At 44.6% G+C, this 26,104-nt stretch overlaps 1 protein-coding gene and 1 long non-coding RNA gene across 2 annotated transcripts; one reads left to right on the top strand and one right to left on the bottom strand.

The window, feature by feature from the left end:
- Positions 1 to 1,600: 1,600 nt before the first annotated feature.
- On the bottom strand, positions 1,601 to 3,147 carry LOC146234281 (uncharacterized). Its single transcript, XR_014741822.1, has 2 exons — positions 2,478 to 3,147; positions 1,601 to 1,840 (listed from the first exon to the last, which is right to left on the bottom strand). It is a non-coding gene; the product is annotated as an uncharacterized LOC146234281 (long non-coding RNA).
- A 3,644-nt stretch (positions 3,148 to 6,791) lies between these two features.
- Positions 6,792 to 8,759, top strand: arl4cb (ADP-ribosylation factor-like 4Cb). The gene has a single exon (XM_084689397.1). It carries the CDS (start codon positions 7,413 to 7,415, stop codon positions 7,989 to 7,991), a length of 579 nt encoding a protein of 192 aa, XP_084545523.1. The 5' UTR covers positions 6,792 to 7,412; the 3' UTR covers positions 7,992 to 8,759.
- Positions 8,760 to 26,104: the final 17,345 nt, after the last annotated feature.

Genomic DNA, 26,104 nt, shown 5'->3' with positions numbered 1-26,104 from the left:
GCATGGAGGTGTAGGATGGTTTTCACCTCCAATTATTGCTGAGTTGAAGGGAGATAAGTGGTGGGTTAGGAGGTAAGAAATTGGTAAAAGGTTTCAATTCTCCTGAAATGACTCATGTGACTCAAAACGACATCTATATCCATGGTTTTTTTATGGATGATGGCAAAATGTTACAATGGAATGTTTGGGTTAAGGGGTTGCCTCCAACGCAACCCTTACTGTAATTGGTTTCTGGCTGAGTACAGTAATGCGGAGATATGGGGTATGTAACTATGAAACTTTGCAACTTTATAACTTGAACAATCATCAATCAATTCTCCCAAAAGAAGATTTTTTCTTATTTATCGATGACAGGTTGATTGAACCACAGTTTGTAGACACCAAACCACCTCAGAAATGTTTGTTTAACATTTCTCATTAACTCAATGGTTACATCCGTAATAGTAACCCTCTTCTCCAAAAATCTGGCACTAACAGCTCTCCCTTCCAGCCGTGACCAACTCTGTTCTCTTCTTATTACGGTAAAGAGGGCTTATAGGATGGGAGTTCAGTCTTGGTAGAATGGGATGCCTGTGCTGAGCGGGGTGTCGTGGGCTTTTCTCTCTGTGTGATTGCATGTGAATGTGGGGTAATGAACTTGTAGGCTATATTTCAAAGGATTCAGATGATTAGACTCGTTAAAGCGGCTCCTCTCTTCTCCTTGAGGGCTGGGCCTGCCTGTTAACCCCTAGATTCATATAAAATATCCAGGTTTCTCTCAGATTGTGTGTCACCTGTGATTAATTCTGTGTTTTACCCTATGTATAGCCCTTTGTATGTTTGGTAATGGGCATTTAGTATTTTGTATATTTTGTATATTTTCCTATATCCTCTTCTTGCCTACTGCAATGCCACTATTTCCTCTTGGGGATTAATAAAGTAATTATTACTTCTGCTATAATCAATCAAGCAGGAACATTGATGTATGTGTTTTTGAGGTACATGAGGGTGTGACAGAGAGATTGGATCCTCCTCAGGGGACTGGTGCAGACAATTCAACTGAGAACATTTCTGCTATCAGACATCCTTCTCCTTCTTTGTTTCACCACCTCTCTCTCTTTTGCTCTCTTTCTATGTCTCTCTCTCATTCTCCGTCTCTCGATCCATCTAACATCACCTGTCTTTAAATCTGCATGTGTTCTGCATCTTCCCGAGTTACATGTCTCAGTGTAGTATATTTCTGCTGGAGGCTGAACAGACCACCTACTGAACACTGTGCTCCTCGTAATCACTGGTGCCATGGCAACCCCTTGAGTGCACTGAGGCAAATCTCCATAGCCTTTGTGAGTGTGTGTTTTTTGTGTATGCGTGCGTGTGCATCCATGTGTGTGTGTGTGTCTGTGTGTGTGTGTGTAAATGGTGAGCTGATAAGAGGATAGTTAGAGCGTGCTGGGGAGGAAGCAGAAGACCATGTTTACACCACACTGGGCATCAGCAAAATAGAATATAGAAGGGAACCAACACTTAAGATTTATTACAGTGACAAAGCGTGTGTGGAGTATTAAATGAATGGAATTAGTCAAGGAACATGAATCACTGCCTGAATGACAAGTACAATATGGGCAGTCAACATAACTTCTATTACAGCTTGATAGTTCATTAACAGTTAACACGGCAGACGCCAACATGACTTGACACTGATCATTTCTCCTCTTAAATTTCTCCGTTTAGACCGCATGATGTGCAGATCAGCCGAGCCTAACCCCTAACCCGGCTGGTGAGGTTGTCCTATACACCCCCGTTAGCAGAGACGCTGTGTCCACCTCACAGCTCCAGCCTCGTCTGACAGCTGTGTGGAAGCCTGCAATCAGAGAGACATTTGTTTTCATTTGGCCCTCATTTCCAGGTCTCACCCAAGAACGCTGGCATCAGAACAACCATGGTGAGGGACAGCTGGTGGAGATTGTGTTTGGGTGGCTCAAAGCGCATATGGTGTTTTCAGTTTTCACCAGTTCAACATCTTAAGCTACTGTTCAGATGTTACCTTGAACCTTGAAGGCAACATGTCTTACCCGGTTTATCTCAACTCAATGCATACACACACACAGTTCCAAACCCACCCACAAACACGCACACACTAATACACACAAACACACACCCACACCCAAACAACCATCCAGCTTTTCCATTTCCATCAAAGTGCTCACTGCTTTTTTTTCTGAGACGCAGAGCATGAAAGTAAAATTCCTTCTATCTTTCTCTCCTTCCTGTTCTCTGCCCCCTCTTTCCACCGCCCTCCCCCACCCTCTGCACTCCCTCCTTCTCTCCCCGGCCCTCTCCCCTCCTTCCTTTTCTCCTTTTCTCCCCCACCCTCTCCACTCCCCCCTCCTCCTTCCTCCCTCCCCTTCCTCTCCAGAAAGCGCTCTCATGCTTCACCTGAGGGTAAAAGAAAGGATTCTATCGTCAGGGAGAGAGCCAGCATGTGTCAGCTCCGTTACCTTCAAACACTGCGCACCAGGCAGCCACGACCCAGCCCCGAGGTTGACATCCAAAATACATCCAAAGGAGGATGTCCATGCGCTGCTCCATCAGATGTCGTCATGGTCAGATGGTCTTGTATTGCAGGTAACCTCATTCGTCCCCCACAGACTTTCTGCTGATGCTCCTTTTGTTCAGAGGAGAAAGGCTAGAAATGGCGTTAGCACATAGAAAGGTCACGGTGGCATACTAGCAGGTGGGTTGAGGCTTGGACCTGGCACCATTATGGGTTCGATATAAAAAGATGTTCAATGAACATATTACATGATACCTGGAAGCAGTTGGAAATCTTTCAGCATTTTAGACTGATTTACAGCTGACTGGCTAGCCAGAGAGAAAACATTTTTAACCATCATACTTCTTTGATTCATACCAGTGCGAAGGATCAGGGAGTTGCTTTACCCTTGAGAAACTCTTCATTAATATTCCATTATCCAGGCCATTAATCCATAAATGACCCCACATCAAGCACACTCTGTCAGACTGGTTAGTAATATACAGTCAAACTTTAATCTCACTACATTGTTCTTCAGAGTGTGTGTGTTCTTCAGAGCTTGTCGGCCCACTGCCCTGGACAGGATGAGTCTTGTTGCGAAAGCTGAGTGTGTGTTGTTACGAGAGCACTTCAGATCCACTTGGTTCACACCATACTACAGTTTGGTGTGACCTACTTCTGTTTCTGAATGTTTCATAACTTGTCTTTGTGTGACACTGGAGAAGGAGGAGAAGCGATGTCTGGTGAAAAGGTGTTTGTCGTTACTGGGGGTGTAGGGACTCCTCGCTCTCCTCCACACCCTGATCCTCAAGACCTGGGCGTCCACCACAGAACAAGACCAGGCAAAGCCCAAACTTGTGAGGAATGGAAGACTCCCTCACCGAACATTAAGATAAGCAGTCTTGCATGAAAGAGTAAATCATCGTGTCCACTATAATAAATCCAGGAACTATTCAAAAAATCTGGATTAGTCAACATCTAAGTTATATCTTTTGAGATTCTAGTTTGATGACTGATGGTGGTTTTCTGAGACAGAAGAGGATAAGATATGAGAAGAGGGAAGGAGATGAGAGGAAGGAAGGAGGGAGATGAGAGGAGGAGGGAGATGGATGGGTAAGGGAAAGAACTGCTGGTTTTCCTTCAAGAATCTGCTCTCCCTCACACTGCCGCTGCAACTGAGACCATTCACCTGGGAGAGAGAAGAAGAAACTGATAAATGGGGGGAGAGGAGGTAAAGAGAGAGAGTGATTAAGAAAGAGAGATGGGGGTAAAAAAAAGGTATTTTGGTGGTTATTAGGTCACAGAAAAGAGAAAAAGAAAGTGAGATAAGGAGAGAGAGTGAGCGAAGAGGAAATGAGAGTGAGATGAAAAAGAAAGCAGTGAGAATAAAAGAGAGAAGAGCGAGAGCGAGAGAGAGAGAGAGAGAGAGAGAGAGAGAGAGAGAGAGAGAGACAGAGAAAGAGAGAGAGAGAGAGAGAGAGAGAGAGAGAGAGAGAGAGAGAGAGATATATAGAGAGAGAGAGAGAGAGAGAGAGAGGTGATGCAACATGGCTGCAGTAACTGGTCCTTCTGGGAACAGACACGCTGACACACCTGGGGCGAGGGAGGGAGGGAGGGTGTTTGTGTGTGTGTCGGGGGGTGGGTTATTGCGTGTGAGGGGGATTGTTTGCGTACGTGTCTGTTCTTGTACATATTTTGTGAATGTGTGTCCAAGTCCAAACATGTACAGTACAAGTCAAAGGTTTGGACACATTTTCCCAATGGGAAAATGTGTCCAAAATGTGTCCAAACTTTTGACTGGTACTGTAAATCTGTATGTGTGTAAGTGTGTGTGTGTATGTGTGTAAGTGTACTTGTCTGTGTTTTTGCTGCTGCAGCAATGGTGACTGGTACTTTCTGTAACGATATCTGACCCAGACGGGTACTGGGGTCAAGAAAAATATGTGAAGTGTATACGCTGCTCTTCTGCTGCTGACAGTAGACAACCTTGGGGGGGAGATGACCTTTTACCACAGAACATTCCAGCATGGTTCTCCTCTGAACTGAGTACCATCCAACCAAGATAGCTTCAGGTTACCATGATAACTTGTTCACTCTCCAAGAAGAGAGGAAGGACTCCAGATACAGCAACATGGCCATCATGAGTTTTCTACAGCCATCTTTTAATGTACATGTATAATTTACCTAATACCCATCAGAGTATGAATGTCGACAATTTGTGCAAGCTTTCCAGTATGGAGGAAAGTTCAAGGAAGATTGAGAAAACTTGTTCTGGGGCGTTTTTGTGTCATGCTGCCTTCTACTGGACAAAGAAACCAGTGCAATAATACTGTAACTGTCACTTGTTCAAGTTACAGTTTTATATAACATACAGTATGACAGAGTCATTTTACAGGCACAAAGATGATACTTTATTTGTGTTATTACAAATTATGTAAAATAATTATCTCTTCTCATCCATTCTCAATAATTACGTTCTTCAAAGTCTTCATTCTTATCTAAACTCTTCTTTACTATTATATTGACTATATTCTTATGTGTCTCCTTCCAGAGCCTAACCTTTCAGTCTAAACACTTGTCAAGCCTCCAGAAGGAAGCTACCTCCTGAGAGCTGCGGTATTCCCACTACCCTTTCCCTCCCAGCCCCTCCGACTCCATTAGCCTGTAGACGGGGACTCGGAGAACCGGTCCATTTGGTTGGGTCATGACAGGGGAGGAGAGAGATGAGTTATTAACCAGCCTCCATTATTGAGGGAAGGAGAGTAGGGAGGCCCCATAACATTAGAGAGATGCTCCAGTTTTCATTAGGACTATTAAGAAAGAGAGATGGGGGTAAAAAAAAGGTATTTAGGTGGTTATTAGGTCACAGAAAAGAGAAAAAGAAAGTGAGATAAGGAGAGAGAGTGAGCGAAGAGGAAATGAGAGTGAGATGAAAAAGAAAGCAGTGAGAATAAAAGAGAGAAGAGCGAGAGCGAGAGAGAGAGAGAGAGAGAGAGAGAGAGAGAGAGAGAGAGAGAGAGAGAAAGAGAGAGAGAGGGAAAGAGAGAGAGAAACAAAGATTCATGTTCACCTATCACCCGCAAACTTTCCAGACTGGTTCTCCTCTCTCTCTCTATCACCATCACCAAGTCTGGCAGGGAGAGATATACCAGCCCTATTAAAATCAGTGAGGTGTGGGTGGAGGCTAGACATAAGACGTCATGCTAAGCTGACATCACTGGTGGGATTTGAAAACATATTTTATTCATGTTGAATAAACCATTTTACAGGTTCCCATAGTTCCGGAAATACGTAGGCTATAAAATAAAAGAAAAACGTATGGACAGCTATTGGCAAGGTGGAGCAAAACGCAATTCTGCATGTATATAATCGCACAGACACGAAGCAATTCCAACACATACTCCACTCATTGCAGCTGCTATCCCCAAATGTCCACAAGGTGTAGCCAGATTAAAAAAATTCTATAATGCAATCTTACATAATAGTAGGCTATATTATCTGTGTATCGTGTGCATGCTTTCTTTCTGGCTATCTTATCCTACCAACGCAGGATGACATGTGCAATGCCGGTAGACTAATCATTGTTGAAGCAAATAAGACAGGCAATGTTTTTGCAGTCAGAACGACAGCCAAACGACGTACCAGCCTGCTGTTTGAAGGCATTTCTAAATACAGGATTTGCAATTGTACGATGTCATCGGTAGGTGGCATTGTCGCCCATCTATCCACAATCTGTAAGCGAATAGCCATCATGATGATAAGGCAACATGTTTCCTTCTCCAAAGTTTAATTCTGTATAGATTTCAGAAGCTTTGATGATGCTAATAGCCAATAGACCTACTCACTTGACTGCTCTAAGGCAGGCATCGAAAAGATGCAGCCCCAAATACAGGAGTTTGAAATGCCGCATTTAAATTTAATGAATTGCCTCACTATTTAATTTTGTTTTGTTTAGGTATGAAATGTACTCCGGTGCTTATGGTCAGTTTTAGGCTATATTTCAATGATGAACCGATTTGTAATTCAGCAGCCTGATTCACATAGTGGCCTAAATATAGAATTGATTTTTACACTTGATAGCCTGCTGTATTTTTTTTGAAGACGGGCAATCGACATCCCAAATATTCAAAGGCATTTTATTGATTATGATTCGTAAGGTAAAACATGGCAACTTAGCTTCTCGAAAATGTGGGGTTTGTTTAGCACATGGCTTGACGGGGTGGAGCATGAAGAAGGCTACTGCGCTGTTTTGCAGTCAGTTCCCTCTCCTTCACACCACCAGTGTCTACGCAGCGGCCGCAGGGGAAGGACCTCGAGTGCTGTGACGCACTGTAACATGGATCCAGATTTATAGGTGGAATTAATACGACATTGTATGGACATTGTATTGATCTCTCTTGGGACTACTGGCATTCATTCATACCTTGGATGCGAATCATATTATTCTAGGCAGAATTGATTGGGTTTGTTTTGGACAACCTACGGGTGTTAGTCTACGCGAGGAGACAAGTGCGCAGATATAACCGGGTAAATAAACCAAGAACGACTGCAAAAAAGGTGTTTTGGTGAAAGAAACAGTAACTGCTCTGCAGCTGTCCGCTGAAGAGGTGAAATTCTGCTGTCGCAAAATGGAATCTTAACTTGAGTGTGTGAGGAGAATGTTAATGAACGTCGCGCTGCGTCCTAGCGACGCGGGCACTCTCCCTCTCTGCTGTTAAGGCGAAAGCGGAGCCAATCTTTTAACCGGAGCGCGCAAAGGGGCTCGTCAATGACTTGAAACTGTCAATATCATCGTTCTTTTTCGTCTTATGAATTTACATAGGTGTTTTTAAGCATTAGAACGCTATATTCTGAGAGGGTGCGCAGGAGGGTCATACGGTCCTTCCACCTGCCATTGAAAATGGGCAACAGTTTCTCCAACATATCTGCCTTCCAGTCCCTGCATATTGTGATGCTGGGGTTGGATTCCGCTGGCAAAACGACTGTTCTGTACCGACTCAAATTCAACGAATTTGTAAATACTGTGCCAACGATCGGATTCAACACGGAGAAAATCAAATTGAGTAATGGCACGGCAAAGGGGATTAGTTGTCACTTCTGGGATGTCGGGGGCCAGGAAAAGCTACGGCCTCTGTGGAAGTCTTACAGTCGCTGCACAGACGGTATAATTTATGTTGTAGACTCGGTAGACGTTGACCGTTTAGAGGAAGCCAAAACAGAATTGCATAAAGTCACAAAATTCGCCGAAAACCAGGGGACACCCCTGCTGGTGATAGCCAACAAGCAGGATCTACCCAAATCTCTCCCAGTTGCGGACATCGAGAAACAGTTGGCTCTCCACGAGCTTACACCATCCACCACCTATCACGTCCAACCTGCTTGCGCCATAATTGGCGAGGGACTTCACGAGGGCATGGACAAACTGTATGAAATGATAGTGAAAAGAAGGAAATCTTTAAAGCAAAAGAAGAAACGATAACGACCGTTAAGGTTGTGTGGACATGTCAAGAAATAAATACTGTTAACTAAATGCTATTCGGGTATGCCATTGTTGCCCTATGAAAGGTTTACTTTGCGGTGATCTTTGTATTTCCTTTTCATTTTGTTTGTTGTCCAAGTGGCTGACGCTGTGAACCCTACTGAATGATGCTTTTGCACGTAAGAGGGTGCCTCTGAGTGCGGAATATTTACCAAGGTTAACCAAAAAAAGAAAACTTGAAATGACTTTTATCGATCTTACGAACAAAAAGCATTAATACATGACAACGGGCTGGCCCGTAAATTGCTGCTTTACCATGCATTTTCAACAGTAGCTCGACATTTTATTTGAAGAGAAAAAGCTTCAATCCAGTAGCATTAGTACTGTTAAGGACATTCGGACATTCTATCAACAGGTTTTCGTGGAATGCTTCTGTGGAGAAAATAAAAAGTTTTATTTTGCACGAGAGGTGGGTCATTTTGACCCCGGCTCATTCAGAAAGAGACTGAAGCTCAGAGATGTTGTTTTTTTGAATCTCTCAGTGATTCAGATTCAGTAAACCGGGTTGAGGAACGTTGAAGTAGCCTTTACTATGCGTGGTGGACTAAGGAGAAAATTGCCTGCTAAATGTAGTCCACTACATTGCACTTTTCATTTCCTAACAAAAATAGTAGAGTACTACACTGTATAGCAAAGCAAGTCCAGGCTGTTCATGTACTAGAAAGCCAAAATTGAAGTATTTTTTGATCATTAAAAGATTTAAAAGCATGGTGACTGATGTGGTTTATGTCATTGTGATAGAGCTTTATAATGATGTTAGAAACAGATGTTCCAGATACAGACTATTGAACTGTTGACCTTTGACCTGGCTGCATGGTTTGACCCGTGCTTACACTCTCCCTGGTGAGAGTCCTCATCTGTAGGTGTCCACTAGAGAGGGGAGGAGAATCCTGATAGTCCATAACCCCCTAGCCTTCAACCACTGTGGAACTGAAGGTGGAAATGAACCCAATGTTTATCCTCAGAGTTAGGGAATGCGAGGGGTGGTGTTTGTGTGATTGGGGTTTGGGGGACGGAGTGTTGGGAGGGGGTGGGTGGTGTGTTTGGGGGTGGGCTTGTGTGTATGTTGTTTTGGAGGGAAGAGGGGGATAGATGTACAGGTGTTACTCTGTTCTGTCAGCCATTTGGTAGAGCCAAGTGAGGCTATAGTGAAATGTGACAGAAGTATGCAGTGTTGAAAGTGTTTGTGGTTTGGCTTTATAATGGATTGTCATTCACTTCCTTGTCAAATGCCTCCGTGTAGAGTGTTCAGGAGTTTGGATTATTGGGTGTTACTGGTGTTCTGTCTCTGACGATCACTCACTCTCCTGGAAACCCAAAGACATACAATCTCTTTTACTCTTCATCACACACACAAACACATCCTTTTTAATTCACTTGCACACACACACACACACACCCACGCACACACACTCGTTAGTCATTAAGAGAATCCATTGGAGTGTAAAGAGAGAAGAAGAAAAGAGGTCTTGTTGCAGGGTGGCCATTCCTAGAGTCCTGAGGTGCTAGAGCCTGTTGCGCGAGTGTGTGAGGCAGCTCTCTGCCAGAGGGGTGTCCCAGGGTCAGGGGGTCAGGGGAGATCAGGCAGGCAGCAGGAGATGACCATCTGTAATGGCTGAAACAACTCCGGTCAGTCCCGTCACTGCTACACCTCCTACCAAACAGCACATTTTAAGTTTCAGGATTGGACGCCTCCCGTACACGTTCGGTCGTCTTGGAGAGATTAGGAGTAGGATAGGGACAGAACTGTCAGTTCAGCCCTCGTTAGCAGGGTAATGGCACGTCCCTTTCACCTGATCAATAGTTTCAATCAATGAGGATTGCTGAGTCACTGAAAACAAACACAACAGGCTTTGGCTCCTGTTTTAATTTTATGAGAAGTGAAGTGATGGTAGGAATGCATTGTGGACTGAAGTGTTTTTGTAGGTGTGTTAAGTGTTATTGGTTTTGATGGTTAGGTTCAGAGTATTTTGAGAAATGGACACTGGAACACTTCCTGAAGTGTTTTATCATTTTAGAGCATGGTGCTAACAGAGTATTTGAAAGCTGATAGATTTCACGCTCAACTGACCATATGTGCATCTTAATGAGAGGGATGGGTGAAAGGGCAGTTGACTAAATGCCTGTTTGTGTTCACACACCTAATCTGTTTACTTCCCCCCCCTCTTTCCTCTTCTGCATTACTCTTTTTGTCAAGTTGTGTTTCGTCTTGGACGGTCTATATCAACGTTAGAGTTGATAAAGACAATACCTTAAACACCAGAGTCCAAAGATGTTTTGACAATGTGACCCAGTGCTGGAAGACCTCTTCTGAAAGATGGAGCTTGTTCGTTCCAGAGAAGGGAATTTTTGAAAGGCAGTTCCATCACAGCTCCTCAACCGACAATTTCTCGTTTCACAGTCGAAGTCTCCAACAGAGCGCTAATGAAATGTTAAATGTATCCTTTTAGTAATTATTTGCTGAGCTTGATTCTTCTTTGCTCTATTAGTGATTCTCCTGTCATGTGACCCCCCAAAAAAGAAAGAAAACACACATCACCACACAGGGTGTCAATAGCTCGCTGTTGCCACGGAGACAGACCGAAATACCGTTTGGAACAACAAAAATATATTTTAATAAGGGGATTATTATTTCATGAGCTGGGGATGATGCAGGGCGTGTGTGTGTATGTGTGTGTGTGTGTAGGGGGGTTTGCTCTCACATCTAACAATGAGGGCCATTTTGAGGACAGTTTAAACCTGGCCTTGCTCTGTGACCAACTTCCTGGTAACCCATGTTCAGATCAGTTAGACTGGGCTGAGCAGGGTGCTACTGAGTGGGTTGACATCTTGATCGCACCAAATGCTGCAATCGAAACAGAACACTTCTCTCATACACCAAGACGCCCAGGTGTCGGGCACATCACCCCTCCTGTTTGTCCCGTTCCTCCAGCCTCCCCCCCCCCCCCCGTCTCTGTGGCAAGTAACACTTGTTGTTACTTCAAGGACACTGTGTACTTCTATGTTCAGATACAATGAAAACAACAGATCTGTTTTAATTACAGTGTGTATTTTTGCCTTGAACTCTTTTCGAACATCATCTTCCGTGATTCAAGTTTTTTTGATTTTGTCTTCCCTCCCTCCCTCCTCCTTCCCTCCCTCCTCTCTGCGATGTTGCTGCCCTACTCAGCTGGCTAATTATCTTCTTAAACCTGCTGGAGTTGATGTGTCAAGGGGAGGGAACTGCTACTCCAGAAATAACACACTCACTGTGTGGTAAATCATATCAAAACGCCATTACGATTTCACCCTTACTTATTCTACTCATTTGAATCGCTTTTGCTAAAGAGCCATCAAACCCACATGTTACTTTTATTTTCACATTGTAATCTAAAAATGGACTAGCACACAATTTTATAACTGGAAATAGCATTTTTGTATGAGTCATCATCTGATATGATATAGCACTACCTGGGCAGCAGTGCCTCAGGCCCCTGCAGAGGCTCTCCTCACAGTGGGGCTGATACTGGGTCCTGGCTGGACCCACACAACACTCTCCTGATGCTCAGCCCAGCTGGGTTCTCTCCTTGAAGCCTGATAAGGCACGTATTGTTCAGGAGGTCTGTGGCATATTTAGGTCACTGTGGTATGTGTGTGTGTACTGTATTTGTGTTCACCTAAACATAAGTCACAAATGCCTTCAGACAGATCAGCAAAGACTTTGGGTTCTTAGTAATAATATTTAATTGACGGCGATGTTGCATTATTCACGTTGGTTATATTGAATTCCAATATATATAGAAAGGAATGAGGACACGTGCAATGTACCATGTTGATAACACCCATTGTTCCCCCTTCCAATGTTAGTCAGTAATAGGCTCTCCCAGGGCCAAGGCCTGTCATTTAAATGTGTTGATGGTGTGTGAGAGGGAAGGAGAGAAGGGGGTTGGAAGAGGGAGAGAGAAAGATAGGGGACAGGGGAGACAGAGGGTGTGGGGAGGGGAGGAGAGGGGGAGACAGATAAAGAGAGGGAGGAGGGAGAGAGGGACGACAGTCAGAGGGCAGGGAATGGGGGATGGGAGCCGGGGTCTCCAGAAAACAGGCAAACAGGCAGACAATCCGACTGACAGGCAGACAGATACACACACAAACATCTTCCATTGTGGGTCAGTTTAACACCCTGGTTTCCTGCCCAGCAAATTTGACACAAAGTGTTAATTTAGGTCAACTCTCATATGATGAATAGTCCTGGTCACTGTACACTCTGATATGTGCACATGGGGGTTGGCAACACTGTTGTGAAGGAGTCCTCAAGACAGTCTCAAACCAAGTGATGTGGCCACGAGACTATTTATACAATTCTATTATACTATTTATACAAAAGTTAAGTCCACACACTGTGTGTGTGTACATGTGTGTGTAAGCCAGGTGGGTACATGTTTAACTTGCCTCCAGTCTGTCTGCTGACTAATAGTGTTTGGATTGGTGGCAATCATTAACCTCTGTGAAGATTCATGGTGTAGTGGTCAGTTGGTTTAGGTTAACCCTACAGTAGCTGGAGTGAATCAACGGCTAAACCGTGCCACAGACAGTTGAAAGGAGCTGGATGTACTGTATGTTCATATATAGACTATGGAAGCACAGACCTGGGAGCCAGACAGTCCTTGAATTCAAATGATTGTGTCCCAGTGAAGGATAAACTATGATGCTGACAGTGGAGGCGTAGGACGGGAGATTAACATAGGAAGCCAAGCAAAGTGCTCCCCAACACACACACACACACACACACACCCAGCTCACACGCCTCAATGTCAATGGCGCTAGGCTCCTTCTCAGACGAGAGGTAGGGGGAGGTGGGGGGAGAGCAGTTGTGTGTTTAAACATCATCAGTCAGGGCCTAGAGAACACATTCTGTCCACCAGTTCATTTGTCCATGACCTTTTCAGTGGAGCCAACAGACACTGGCCCCCGCCAGGATGAATGACCAGGCACTCAGTCACCACTCTCTCCCTGCTTGCCTGCCCGCCCGAAGAACGAGGAGGAGGAGAGTAGAGGAGGAGGAGGAGGGAGAAGAGGGTGGTGGAGGAGGTAGGAGAGTAGAGGAGAAGGAAGAAGAGGGTGGTGGAGGAGTAGGGAGGGTAGAGGAGGAGGTGGTGGAGGAGGAAGAGATTAGAAAAGGAGGAGGATAAGGGTAGAGGAGGAGGAGGGCAGAAGGGATTGAGGGTGTAGGGGGAATATTTACACAAGCACTGCCTGGAAGGGAGTATACTGTGGATCAGAATACCCCCCACTGTACCCTGTAATTTGTACAACTCCCTCAGGATTATTGTAGTATGACGGGGGGAGGTTGTGTGTGTGTGTCTTGTACGTGTGTGCGATGACGTGTGCGAGCATGCATGTCTACATGCCTTTGTTTAGCTTATTTCCCGGAGAGCTCTGTGGTGTTGCAGAGCAGACTGATGGATGTGTGTGTGGGGGGAGGGGGGGGTGTATGGTTTATCCAGACGTGTTTCTGCAGAAGCATGGCCCTATATGGGGTGGAGGGAACACCATCAGAATGTGCACCAGCACTCATCACCCAGTCGTCTTCACAACAGCTCTCTCCCGGTCTCTCTCACTCTCGCTCTCAACTCTCTCCCTTTCTCTCGACATCTTTCTCTCTCCCTTTCTCCACCTCCCTCTCTCACTCTCAACGACTCTCTCTTTCGCCCCCTCTGTTCCCCTCTCTTTCTGCACACACAGCATCTGCACACACAAAAAAAACATGCACATATGGGAAAATCACAATCTATTCGGATTCTCTTCCTTCCTGCCCAATAAGACGTGGATGAATTATGCATTTAATCTGATGACAAAAACGTGCTGTCAGTGACTGCATTGGTAAGCAGGCACTGTGCTGCCCGGAGACATCCATCATTAGCCTGGCGGAGTCAGACATCAAGTTGGTCAGTCTGCCCCGGAGGCTCCCAGGAGAGAGCGCCCCCATCAGGGAGAGAGAGTGTCTGTGTATAGCTGATCGTTCAGCTTTCAATGCGCTATAAACATTATTTCTGCGACACAGATTTTTGCGTGGATTAGAGGATTTGTGTGTTTGTGAGTGTGTGTTTTGGTGTGACAGCTGGGAAAGGGAGGTCTGCAGACCGTGTGGGTGAGTTGTTGCAGCAGTGATTAACTGTGTCTGCTAGGCCTGCTAAGCAGCTTCATAAATCTGAACTTGTCTTTCTGCTTTGCAGGGTTAAAAAAGAAAACTGCAATACTTTGTCGTTCAAACGATCCCATCTCCATCCCACCAACCCTGGTCCTTTGTGATCAGGGCGTTTGTGAGTTTCACTGGTATGTCAATTGTTAGGGTTGTGTACTGGTGCTAACATAGACTGCATTATTTACTCTTCAGCTTTCAAAACACAAATCCTCCTTGTGGAAGGTGGAAGACACCTGCTTCTGTGAGTGGAACAGGAAGACCCTCCCTTGCTCTCACCCAACCTCCCTCCCTCTCTCCCTCCCTCTCTCCCTCCCTACCCCTTTCTCCCTCTCCCTCTCCCCCACTCTCACTCCCCTCGTCTCTCTCCCTCCCTCTTTGCTGATCTGGTGTCCAGGACTGAATGATGTTCCTCCTCCCTCCTTGGGCTGGGCTGAGTAGGGGAACTCCTTTCACATGGAAATGGAGCCCACTCTCTGCTGTCCCAGTTTTCTTCTGCCTCTTCTCCCACACACTCCCACGCTCCTTTTCCTCCTTGTCTCTCGCTCGCTCCCTCTGTCGTCTCTTCTTTTATTCTTGATGCTTTCCTCAGTCTGGGAGTGAGCTCTGTCTGTTGTTACCTGTTTATTTATTTTCTCTCTGTGTCTTTCTCTCTCCCCCCCTCCCCTTCTCTCTCTCTTTCTCTCTCTCTCTCTCTCTGATGAGGCCTGACTCTACCTTATTCTGTTTTAGTCTCAAAGAGAATGCTCAACTAGTTTTGGTTTCCTATCAGCACTCTGCCTTCCCTTTTCTGGTTCTCACCTTGAAACACATTCTGAAATTGTCTTCTTCTCTGAAACAGCAGAGAACCTCGCCAGTACTCAGCTCCCAGCCCTCCTCCTTCGTCTGTCAGATTGTTGATGAGATTAGGAGATAACAAGCTGATTGGCTTCAAGAACTGGATATGAATGCCAGTACTGTTCTCCTCCATGAGCCCCAAGGTGATTTCTGATGGAGGGTTGCGGCAGCTCCTGTGACGAGTGTGGGAGAGTCACCATGTCCTTTGAAAGGTGAAATTCATGCTGACAGACAACACTGAGACCTGTCTAAAGTGGTCGACCCAGAGGCCGAGAGAGGTAGCACGTAGAGGTTTGTGTGTGTGTCTGTGTGTGCGCACGTGTGTGTGTGTGTGCAGATGTGTGCACAAACAACACACCTCCACCGAAAAAATGGTTTCTCTTAGAATTATAGTAGACGCATGGTGATGCCCAGCAAAATTATACTGTGAATGAAGCGCACGTCCACATGTGTGTGCCTGGCATGTCGGTTCATAAATCTCTCCAGTCTAATGGGTTTCCTGGCTTGTGGTGTCACACCTGGGCCTACTCTGTAGCTCACCAGCTTTGATGTGTTTACTTTGCAGGTGTGAAATTCACACCCTGTGTAGTCACCAAGCGCTTCTTTCCCTCTCAACCAAATGAGAGAGCTTCACTCGGTCGAGCTGCGCAACTCTCTCTTCTGAGAGCTGGACAATGGTCAGCTGGACAGTGACCTGGTACTATCTATTGAAGTATTATGGTGGTGTAATTTAGTGGTTATACCAGTATCACAGTTGTCATAATAGTAAAAAGCGCTTTTAATAGCATCACAGTATTGCAGTAGTTACAACAGAATTGTGGTGCTTCTACCAATATCGCAGTGGTTATAACACTAGGACAAAGGTTGGTGACAAGGAAAGGTCTGGCCCTATAGAGGAGGTCATATGAAAAATAAATTGCAATAAACTGTCACCTCGAGTGGTTCAGAAAGCTGTGTTTACAGAAAGCTGGAGAGAACCTGGTACTTTAGACACTTCCTCTTTGCTTGTGTTGCTAATGTCGTCATGCTTTAGTTAAAAATGTACAACCCTTTGCTTACAACCCTTTATGTCTACTGTGCAATCGTGTCATAATCTGACTCATTTTATTTGAGAAATAATACATCCTTTTCTCCAGTTCCTGCGGTTGACCTATGGGCACATATTTCCAGCTTCATACGTACTTCATATGGTGACAGCGCTCAACAAAGACAGCGTTGTCATAATCTCATGATGCTGATGGGGTTTCAAGTGAGGTGCTTGCGTCAAACAGTTGTGTACTTTATATTCCGCAGAGAGATTTGTGGCAGATACACATCATTCACACAGGGCTTCAACATTCCCATGAAGGGAAGTCCATATTTTTTCCTTGTTTTTGTTTAGTCTTTTTACGTTGAGGACATTGAGTACAGACGGACCTCTTTTTTACTTTACTTGCCCTGAAGATGAGGTAGTCATAGGAGGATCCATTGAATGGAGCCAAGCTTGTAAATGTCTATCCTCCCCTTGGTCATTTTGACTTGTTACATAACATGAGGACTAGAATAAACAGTTGTATCTCATGACCCTCCACCTCTCTCTCTCACACACACACACACACTCTTTCCCTCTCTCCTCCCTCTCTCTCTCTCTCTCTCTCTCTCTCTCTCTCTCTCTCTGTCTCCCTCACACACACACACACACACACACACTTTCTCAGTCTCTCTCTAGTAGTTGTGTGTTAAATCCCACACATACTGAGCAGCACATTCTGGATACCTAACAGGGACACTGAGAAGCCCTCCTATTGGTTCATACTGAAGAGCTCTCCTGTTGTTCCACAGCTCAGCTGTCAGTGGGTGAAGAGTAATGTGGCAGGATTCCACAGGAGGCGGGTTCCTATCCTGTCCTCCTCAGAGAGAACGGTGATGGGGTGGGACATCAGGAGTTGGGGTCAAAGGTGGAAGGTCATTCAGACTCAGTCTGCTTGAATAAACACAGTTGCAGACCGTGACCAGCTCCTATCTCCTTTCCCTGTCACAGATCACGAGCGTGTCTCCTACGCACTGCTGTAACTCCTCATTTGTTTGTTCTGACCCTTGTCTCAGACATCCTGACGGCAGTTCTACCAACGTATCACGTATATGCGAAGCAGTTTAAAAGTTAAATCCCTGTTTCAAGAGTTTGGAGGCCTTAAGAGAGAGGATAGAGGTTGAGCGGTTCAAAGCTCCAGCTTGAATTGATCCACTTAACATCCTCCCCCAAGTTGGTCCTGTAACAATTATACTAAAAGTGATTCAGTATACATGTATCACTGCGGTTGTTGTGAAGTTTTTTCATGACTTGACAATAAAGTTGAGGCCTGTTAACAAATGGCTCCAACATGCTGTCCCTCCTCTGCTTATCAAATGCAGAAACACCGAGGTGCCATATGAACACGATCACTCCACTTAATTCCACCCTGGAGTACACAGTTGGCAAGGCCAATTAAACACAAGGCTAAACACGAAGAGATGAAAGGGTGGAAGTGAGAGGGGGGAGGGGAGGAGCGAGAGAGGTGGGCGGGTTAACAGATAGTCCAAGACCTGTGATTGTGAAAAGAAGGAACTGAACATTTCTGCACGGGACTGATGACACCAGTGTGAACGATGATAACATTCTCAGAATGGAGAGAAAGTTATAATTGGATCATGTGAGAGGGCTCAGCTGTGGATGTATCAATGTTCTCGCAAGCCCCTTTTTCCTATAAATGAGACACTGTTCTCGAGATATATTTCCCTTAAGATCATCAGATCGGGGCAGAAACCATGAAAGCATGATTCTGACTCACTCCATGCTGTGTCAGCAGTCCTTTGTGAGGTCTCTGTGTAGGTCATCTAGGTTTTGCTATGATTGACACAGGACTCCAAACTCACATGACAGTGGAATTAGAGAGGGTTACATTATTGTGTTTTAAGCCACACTAACAAACCCAGAGGGGCTGCTTCTGAGCTAACCTTGGTTCCCCTTATCTGCAGAAACAGTCACGCTGTTGTGAATTTCCAGTTCATCGCCGAGGGTTTCTGTAATGTAGATGAAATTAACCCCGGGCCGAATACAAGTTTGACCCTTGACCTCTTAAAGACGTCTGACCCCTGTTGTTCATCCCATTCCTCACTTACAGACCATAATCTATAAAACACGCTTGTACAAAACATTGCTCTACTGTGGAGCTTGTCATGGTCTCTCACGTAGACAGAGGGGTGTTTGGATCTATGCGTTCCTTCACAAACTAGTGGAAAGTCAATGAAGATCACAACAGATGTGAAGACCTTCACGCTGCTGATTTGTTTAGCATCTGGTAATGTGGCCATCTGTTTCTCCTCGGCCCTGACAAACCAAGACATCCTGGGAGATGTTTCAGCCGCTTCAGAGCGGCTGCACATGGAGCCTGAGAGGAGGGGAGAGGGTGAGAAGCTTTCACTGGGGGAGTGTGTTTACGAGAGTGCTAACAGACGCCTTGTCCTGCCTAGTCATGGAGACAAATTAAAACAGCTCCCGGTTTGTTTGGTCTGCAATGGCTTTGAGTTGGATTTGGAGTGCTTTTTACTCTGATGCAAGGCAGTGAGTGTGTGTGTGTGCGAGTGTGTGTGTGTGTGTGACAGTGTGTGTGAGGCCAGTAAGTGTGTGAAGGGGGGGGGGGACAGTGAGTGTGTGTGTGAGTGTAGACGGAATGATCTTGTGGTTTTTCCAATGATGAGCTATTGGCTTATAACTTGTAACTGGCATGGCAATGTAACTTTCTAGACCAAGCTTAAGTCTAAGTCCAGTGTGGTTCCGAGCCGGTGGGACTGGGGTTCAGCTATCTGACAGTAGATTACTGGTAACTATCTAGTAGATTACTAGTAACTGAGTCCGGACTGTCAGGACACTACAGAGTACCGCAAGGCAACAGTTTACTTCTCGTTTTTATAATGGATGATGACACTGGGATTCCTTCACCTCATTATCTGAACCGACAACTCCTTCCCAGACCCTCTATGTTGCAAATTTAGCAAAAAGGCTCCCATTATGTTCTTTAGAAATAAATAAATGGGCAGTGTATAAGGTACAGAAACCTTTGATTTTCTAGGACCTGTGTTATGGTAATCTGGGAGTTCTCTATCCAATCTTACTTACTGGCTATAAACCCTTTTTCTGTTTTTTCTCTTCTTTTTTGTGCTGACAGGCAGGCGGTTGCCGTGGTGATAGCATGGCTCGTTGAGAGAGATGTGAGGAGGGATGTCAGGCGTTCAGAGTATCCTGTGGTTCACACCTCCCACATGTGAGAGTCTCACATCTACAAGTCATTATCACTCTCGCCAGGGAGGAAATAAGAATGCCTTATTCTTAGCTCTTCATCAAGATAAATGCAGATATAAAGACCCATAACAGATGTCTCATCTCTATCTCATCCCCTGCACGCTGGAGGACATACAGACCATACTTAGACATGCAGACCGTGTACCAAATATGCTCAAGGAAGTTACTATGAGAACACTTGCAGTGTAAAAAAGTCTGGTTACATTAAACAATGCGTTTTTTGCAAGTCATGACGTTTATATGGAGTCCCTAAGAAGTTGTGTGGATTTATATTAAATCTGGTGTCTGAGGATAGATATCTATTAAGGAACCAAAGGAGTTAATGGATGGAGGACTAAAGTGTCAAATAAATACAATGAAACTGTCTGTTTATTACTACTATTGGTTGTCTTACTTTCCAGAGACTCACAGTTTAGGAAACTTTGAGAAAATCTCACAGCTTGTGGAGCATCAACACAGACATGTAATGACTTCAAATTGATGAGTGTTGGGACTTGAATCTCAATCCCCCACACGAGCAGTCTGGGTGTGTTGGGGGGCTGTTCGACCCTGAGAGGAGGACAGGGTTGAACTGGGAGGGGATCTGGTCACCCCAATTGTTTTAAAATGAAAGGGAGCAGGAGGTTGACATAGCAACCAGTCAGCTGGTCACCGTCCGGCTGTGTGGGGTGTAGGGTTGTTCCAGGGAGACCATGCAGCCAGAGGAATTCAGTGGATTAGGGGTGAATAGAGTGCCCTGCCCCTGGCGCCCCCCACACTCTCTCCATGGCGACAACTCCTGTCCGACAGCCAATCAGCTCCCGGACATTCACAGACCCAGACAAAGGCTAACACCAAGAAGTACAACTGTGCAACTATTTGGAGTCCACCACCATTTGTAAAGGCCTTGCGGAACCTTGTGCTCTTCAGTTTAAGAAATGTTCACAGGAAGCCATGTCTCCCTGGGCCCAGTCAATGACTGGTTTAATAAATCACAGCAGGGTACCACACAGACAGACTTTGGTCCAATAGTCCATCCAGCAGAATGCATTCATTTAAAAATTTTAAAAAGGCCTTCGGGCCCTATCTTGCACTCAGCGCAATTGACTTCGTCAACGACGCAAGTATCATTCCTAGTTTGCACTCGACGCAAAGCAGACTTTTCCCTCCACAGACGCACGTTGGTAACTTAGGGAATGACTTTGAGCTCCCGGGGGCGGTTCAGCAGAAAAAGGATGCGTGTTCTGGCGCATACGTTCCCTGGTACTATTTTGCCGTTTCAGAAAAACAATTCCACCACAGACCACAAAAAACATAGTCTCAAGTCAATGGCGCGTTATTCAGATGCTATTTTAAGGGCTCGTGCTTGGATGGGCCCCCATTTAATCCCACGCCTGTTTAACCGAAGCTAATTTGGGTGGGTTTCTTCTCCCATCCCAATCAGAATCTGAATCTGGTTTATTCGCCATGTATGTTACACAAACATGGAATTTACTGTGGCAGGAAGGTGCAAACAATATACATAGAAGGCCGCTTTCACACTTGACTTATTTTTTCAGAAAAAAGCGCTGCCTTGAGCGCCTTTTGAGCGCCTTTTGAGCGCCTTTTGAGCGCCTTTTGAGCGCCTTTTCAGAAAAGTGCTGGGTGACATCAAGCGCCTTTCTGACGAGAATTTTGTAACCTGAACGGGAATCATATAGTCTAGCGATACATTATCATCCGTTATTTTCCGTTGGTTACTTATTGACAGCTAGCTTTTCTGGCCAATAAAATGCAATTACTTGCTTTAGCTTTGGCGTTTGAGGAGCCATAGCCATAGCCATAGCCATAGCCATAGCCATAGCCATAGCCATAGCCATAGCCATAGCCATAGCCATAGCCATAGCCATAGCCTGGTAACTAAGGTAGGTTACTGCAGGGAGTCAGGTGGCTGAGTGGTGAGAGAATCAGGCTAGTAATCTGAAGGTTGCCAGGTCGATTCCTGGCTGTGCCAAATGACGTTGTGTCCTTGGGCAAGGCACTTCACCCTACTTGCCTCAGGGGGAATGTACCTGTACTTACTGTAAATGGGCAACTTAGTGCAATGAGAAAACTGCTCTGCCTTTCCCATACAATGTCACTTCTCTGTCTTTTACGGCCCTGAGGAGAACGTCGGTCTCCTCGGCTGTGAATCACTCCTGGTGTGCGCCCGGCAAATCCGCCGTTATAATAACAATATGCTATGGAACAAGCACGCTTGCTCTTAAATGGAATGTGACATGACGCTCTGATTGGTTTATTGCACGTTACGCCCAAACCACACTCATTAGTAATGTAGCTACTTCAGACCAACCCATTTTAGATTTGCGCCAAGCGCAAAGTCATTCATCCCGCCGGGATAATAGCAACAGGGCCGTAGTCCCGCCCACAAAGTTACTTGCGCTTTGCGTTTTGAAACTTGCGTTTCAGATCGTTAAAATAGGGCCCGTCATGTGTAGGCTGTGCGTGTTTCTTAAGTCTTGGAGGCTTGGCTCCACTGTGGGTAAGCCTGGTTCAGAGAAGACAGGCAGGGTTGAGGGGGGACCTCATTAAAGCTGGTGTCCTTGTCTGATATCTGCTTGGCCACTGTCATTATGAATTTAATTACAAACGCAGCGCAGATCGTTCGCCGAGGCAGGCCCGAGGCTGGATGTCGTCTCGCTAAGCCTCACAAGCTGATTAATGGAAAGAGATTTGAGGCTATGATGAGGGAGGTTAGAAAGCTATGCTCAGATCTCGGTATGCAAACACCCTCCCCTCTCTAAGAATGAACCCCTCTCCCCACTGGTTCTGATCCTGCTGGAGACATCACACGGAAGAAGTGATGTCACATGGAAGAGGCAAGCTAATCGAGCTATCCTGGACTCTTCTCAGAACCAGGGGACACCATGGCCCACCTGTGTTGCGAGGTCAGGGGCAGGTTAACACTCACACCAGTGGACCTTGGACCTAGATGGTGTCATGGTTTCTCTAAGGAGGCGGAGGTGATCCATCACCCGAAGCAGACCTGTAAAGAATTGTTTGCCTGACCTCCCTCTATGACCCAGCTGGGCAGGCTGCATAGGGCTGTGTCTGCCTGCTGCCTTCAACAACACCCCTGTGATTGTATGAGACATCCCAACCTGAAAAAACTAATTTCAGCGAGGTTAATGCGTCAGTTTGTTAGAACAAAGACAGACCAATCAGGACGTGCACTGTATCACTCTCTCACGACATCAGTCACTTGCTCTCTCCAGTTTCTCCAGAGCTCAAATTTTACAAAAAATAAAATAAAATAGCTCTGGGATATTGTATACAATTTGCGGGCGTCTGGAAGCCCTTAATAAAATGCCGGAGGATCCTGGAACTTCCAGGAGACTTGCAATGTATGTTTTATGTGGAGAGGGATCTGCTATCTTGGTTTATAGGTAGTACCGACATGGAAATCATATATATTTATGATAAACCACAATCTCTACACAGTTCTGTTATAAATATTATTGTGCCACTTGTTTGTTAGTTTTTTTAGTTTGTTTTTTGGTGCTATGGAATTGCTGGCTTATGTGTGAAAATGGTAGACCAAGCTGGCTAGCTAGTAACCTTAAATCTAACATCTTGTTCAAGAAGGATTTTACACACTAGAAATAATGCTAGCACTGACATCATGAATGATTCATGTTTGCCCGACATCTTTGTTAGGTTAAAGTTTGTGCCTCATGGTAGTTTAATGGCCAAGGAAGTGGTTTTCATATCCTGAATTTAATCCAGTCTTGCATCCCAAAATGAACTTTTGTGACCTATGACTCATTTTCTGTTCTAAGCAGCTCAGGTTAACCATTCCATCTAAGCTGTAGGCTTAGGACAAGACTAGGATCATAGCAAACAACTAGCTGGGTTCTACCTAAGGGAGCCAAAACATATGGATTGAGTTTGAGAGGTGATTTGCTATGCCTGTTAGAAGTGGATACAGTGGAGAAATCCCACTGTAGAAATGCCAGCTGTTGTGCTTTGTACCAAGTATCCACAGTCTGTGAGTCTGGTTAGAGTGTTCTCTTAGGGGTAGGAATGGAGGGGTGATGATGGAGAGGTGGAAATGGAGGGTAGGCATAGTCCCTTTAACATCAACATCCTCTATATACATATATGAAGAACAAGTTTATTTTTAAAGACCCACTGGGAGTATTCCTTTGTGTAGAAAGATACTCATTAACCAAAGAAGACATAAACATAATGGGGTAGTTTGGGGAGCAGGGCAGGAACACATTTCTGGTGAATCATTTCCTAGAATGATACAATCTAGATGTCTGTGGAATATGACTCAGTGTACAGGACTAAAAAGAAGTGTCTCTTATAAACTGAGCTGTAATAAGATCCTCAGGGTCAAGTCAGTAATGGAAGTCAGGAGACGACGGCTGTGACTTAACCAGTCAGTCTTTACCGATCACAGCGTTTCCATGTGTGGTGAGATGGGCGGCTGAATGAGGAGTGAGATCAGATCAGTCCACTGGGAATGGCTCTTTGCTGCAGAGACATGATCTCATACATGCGGTACATTATTAATGCCAATTGCATTCATGTAGGTTAAAATGACCTAATGGGTCAGAGGTAATGGGCTGGAGGGCGACCATGGTCTTTATGGACTTGACATGACAAACATACTGTACTCATAGGAGTACAGGGAGATGTCTTATAAAGTCTATATGTATTTACATATTAAACAACTGGGTGTGCTTGTGTCAGCAAGGCACACACTATGTTATCTCACATATACAGTATATTTATTTATTATTTATTTTCCCACGTCCCTCAGAATTGCTCTACATAGGCAATGTCAAAATGTTTGTCTTGGTCACAATTTTGTCGCTTGTATTGGATTTGACGTTCCGTTGCACGGTGTAGGAGAACTTTTTCTGTTTAGCAGTCTCACAAGCTCTACTTACCCGGCTAGAGATACGAGGACCTCATCGAGGCATTGTGATAGAAACAAGACATTTTCGATTGAGGTCTCTATGGTAGTGTACGCCATATAGTAAACATTTCTCTTTCTCTAATTTACAATAAAATCACCATTATTTAGTGCTTACATCTTACAGATCACCCCGTAAAATACTGGGAGGTAAAGTAGATTATGACAACAACAACTAAATCCTGTTTCTGTCTACGGTAACTGACTGCCATGTTATGATGCGATGGAAGATTCCAAAAGAAAGCTAAATAGAACGCAAGACTTATGGCCAGGCAGGGCTAACCAACTTCAAGTCTGCCTTACAAGTAGCCTTTTGAAATGCTAGAGCAGTAGAGAGTTAAAAACATGTATAGAGCTTGGGTTGAATAGGAGGTAATGGGACAATTTTAGATATTACAAGAACAAAAGATAACCTAACAGTTTTTTTTACAATAAAATATGGATAACCTATAGAACAATGTAGGGTAGAGAGCCTAGGTCTACTGGTTGCCCTTAAGGATGGAAAACCAGGAAAATATAGCCAATTAGGATCGGAGCCCTCTTCCACTGATGCAAGCACAGCCCATAATTGTACCCTCTGTAGTTACATATAATAACACAATTAGTAGCTCCACTATTTATCAGATTTTGAGTATTCTTGGGATTAGTCACCCTATCATGTTGATATATTTGACCATCATATGTCAACTTTTCAACTGGTAACCAGATTACAAGGAAACATTTGGAGAAATGTACTGGGTTAGGCTGAAAGTGTGCTGCAAATTCATCTCAAAGACGTAGAGAATTAATTTGACATTTATAGTCATGTTAATCATTAACTTGTATTTTTAGGGGTGGCGATGGCCCTACATAGTAGCTTTTAGGGATGGAGATTTGAACTGATTTCACTATTCGAATAGTATCCGAAATTATTTTCGAATATCCGGATAATCTATTTTATTAATGTGGTTCCGTTATGTAATTAGCCTGACGTGACGCAAAGCATACAGTAAACACATGAACCACCACACATTCTGGCAATAATTGGGACTGTTAAACTATTAAATTAAATAAGGGTTGAATAAAGAAAACAAATGAAAAATCAATTTATTAACATGACGAAAAGACAATGAACTTGAAAAAACGTTGCGTCTTCAGACGTAGGCTCTAAATTTGGCGGAAAAGCGATTAGCCTATTATTATGTGAAATAAAAAGTAGGCTACATTGGACTAAATTAAACACATTGGGTAGGCTATCCTCCATAAAAACGAAAGACACACGGAGAAATATTGCATATTAACTTGGATATTAACTTGGAACCGGAATCCTATAGGATACGGTGCGCCACCACACATTGCGAACATAAACAGCCGATAACGCTAGCTCTACATGGCTACTGGTAAGAAAATAAATAAGCCACAACTGCATTACCCATACGCATTTTTATTCAGGAGAATTAGCATGTAAACATGCTCAGGGGAGAGGCTAGTACGGAGTCGATTTACGAGCAGGCCGGCGTAGAAAAGACCGCAGGAACTGAGGTTGTTGCGTGGTACTGCTTAGCCAGGACACTATGCTTCTTGTAGCGCCAAATGAAATGAAAGGAGACTCGTAGCAGAACGCAGGCGTAGCCTACCTTTTTTGATGGTTTTCATCATTTTCTAACGTCACAACTATTTCACAACATGACGCGACGGTTTTTCAATAAAACCTTTTTTTTTATCAAACTATGCTCATAAGTATTCGAAAAAAGTATTCGAATACTAACTTACTTTAGGATATCCGGATATTCGATTAA

Source organism: Hypomesus nipponensis, chromosome 23, assembly GCF_054491055.1.
Source record: "Hypomesus nipponensis isolate SF chromosome 23, ASM5449105v1, whole genome shotgun sequence".
In the NCBI taxonomy this organism is placed as follows: domain Eukaryota; kingdom Metazoa; phylum Chordata; class Actinopteri; order Osmeriformes; family Osmeridae; genus Hypomesus; species Hypomesus nipponensis.
Note: the sequence above shows the minus strand (reverse complement) of the source record. Positions and strands in the feature narration are given on the sequence as shown.

Coding starts and splice junctions, on each gene's coding strand:
- arl4cb (XM_084689397.1), top strand. CDS start 7,413: ATGGGCAACAGTTTCTCCAACATATCTGCCTTCCAGTCCCTGCATATT.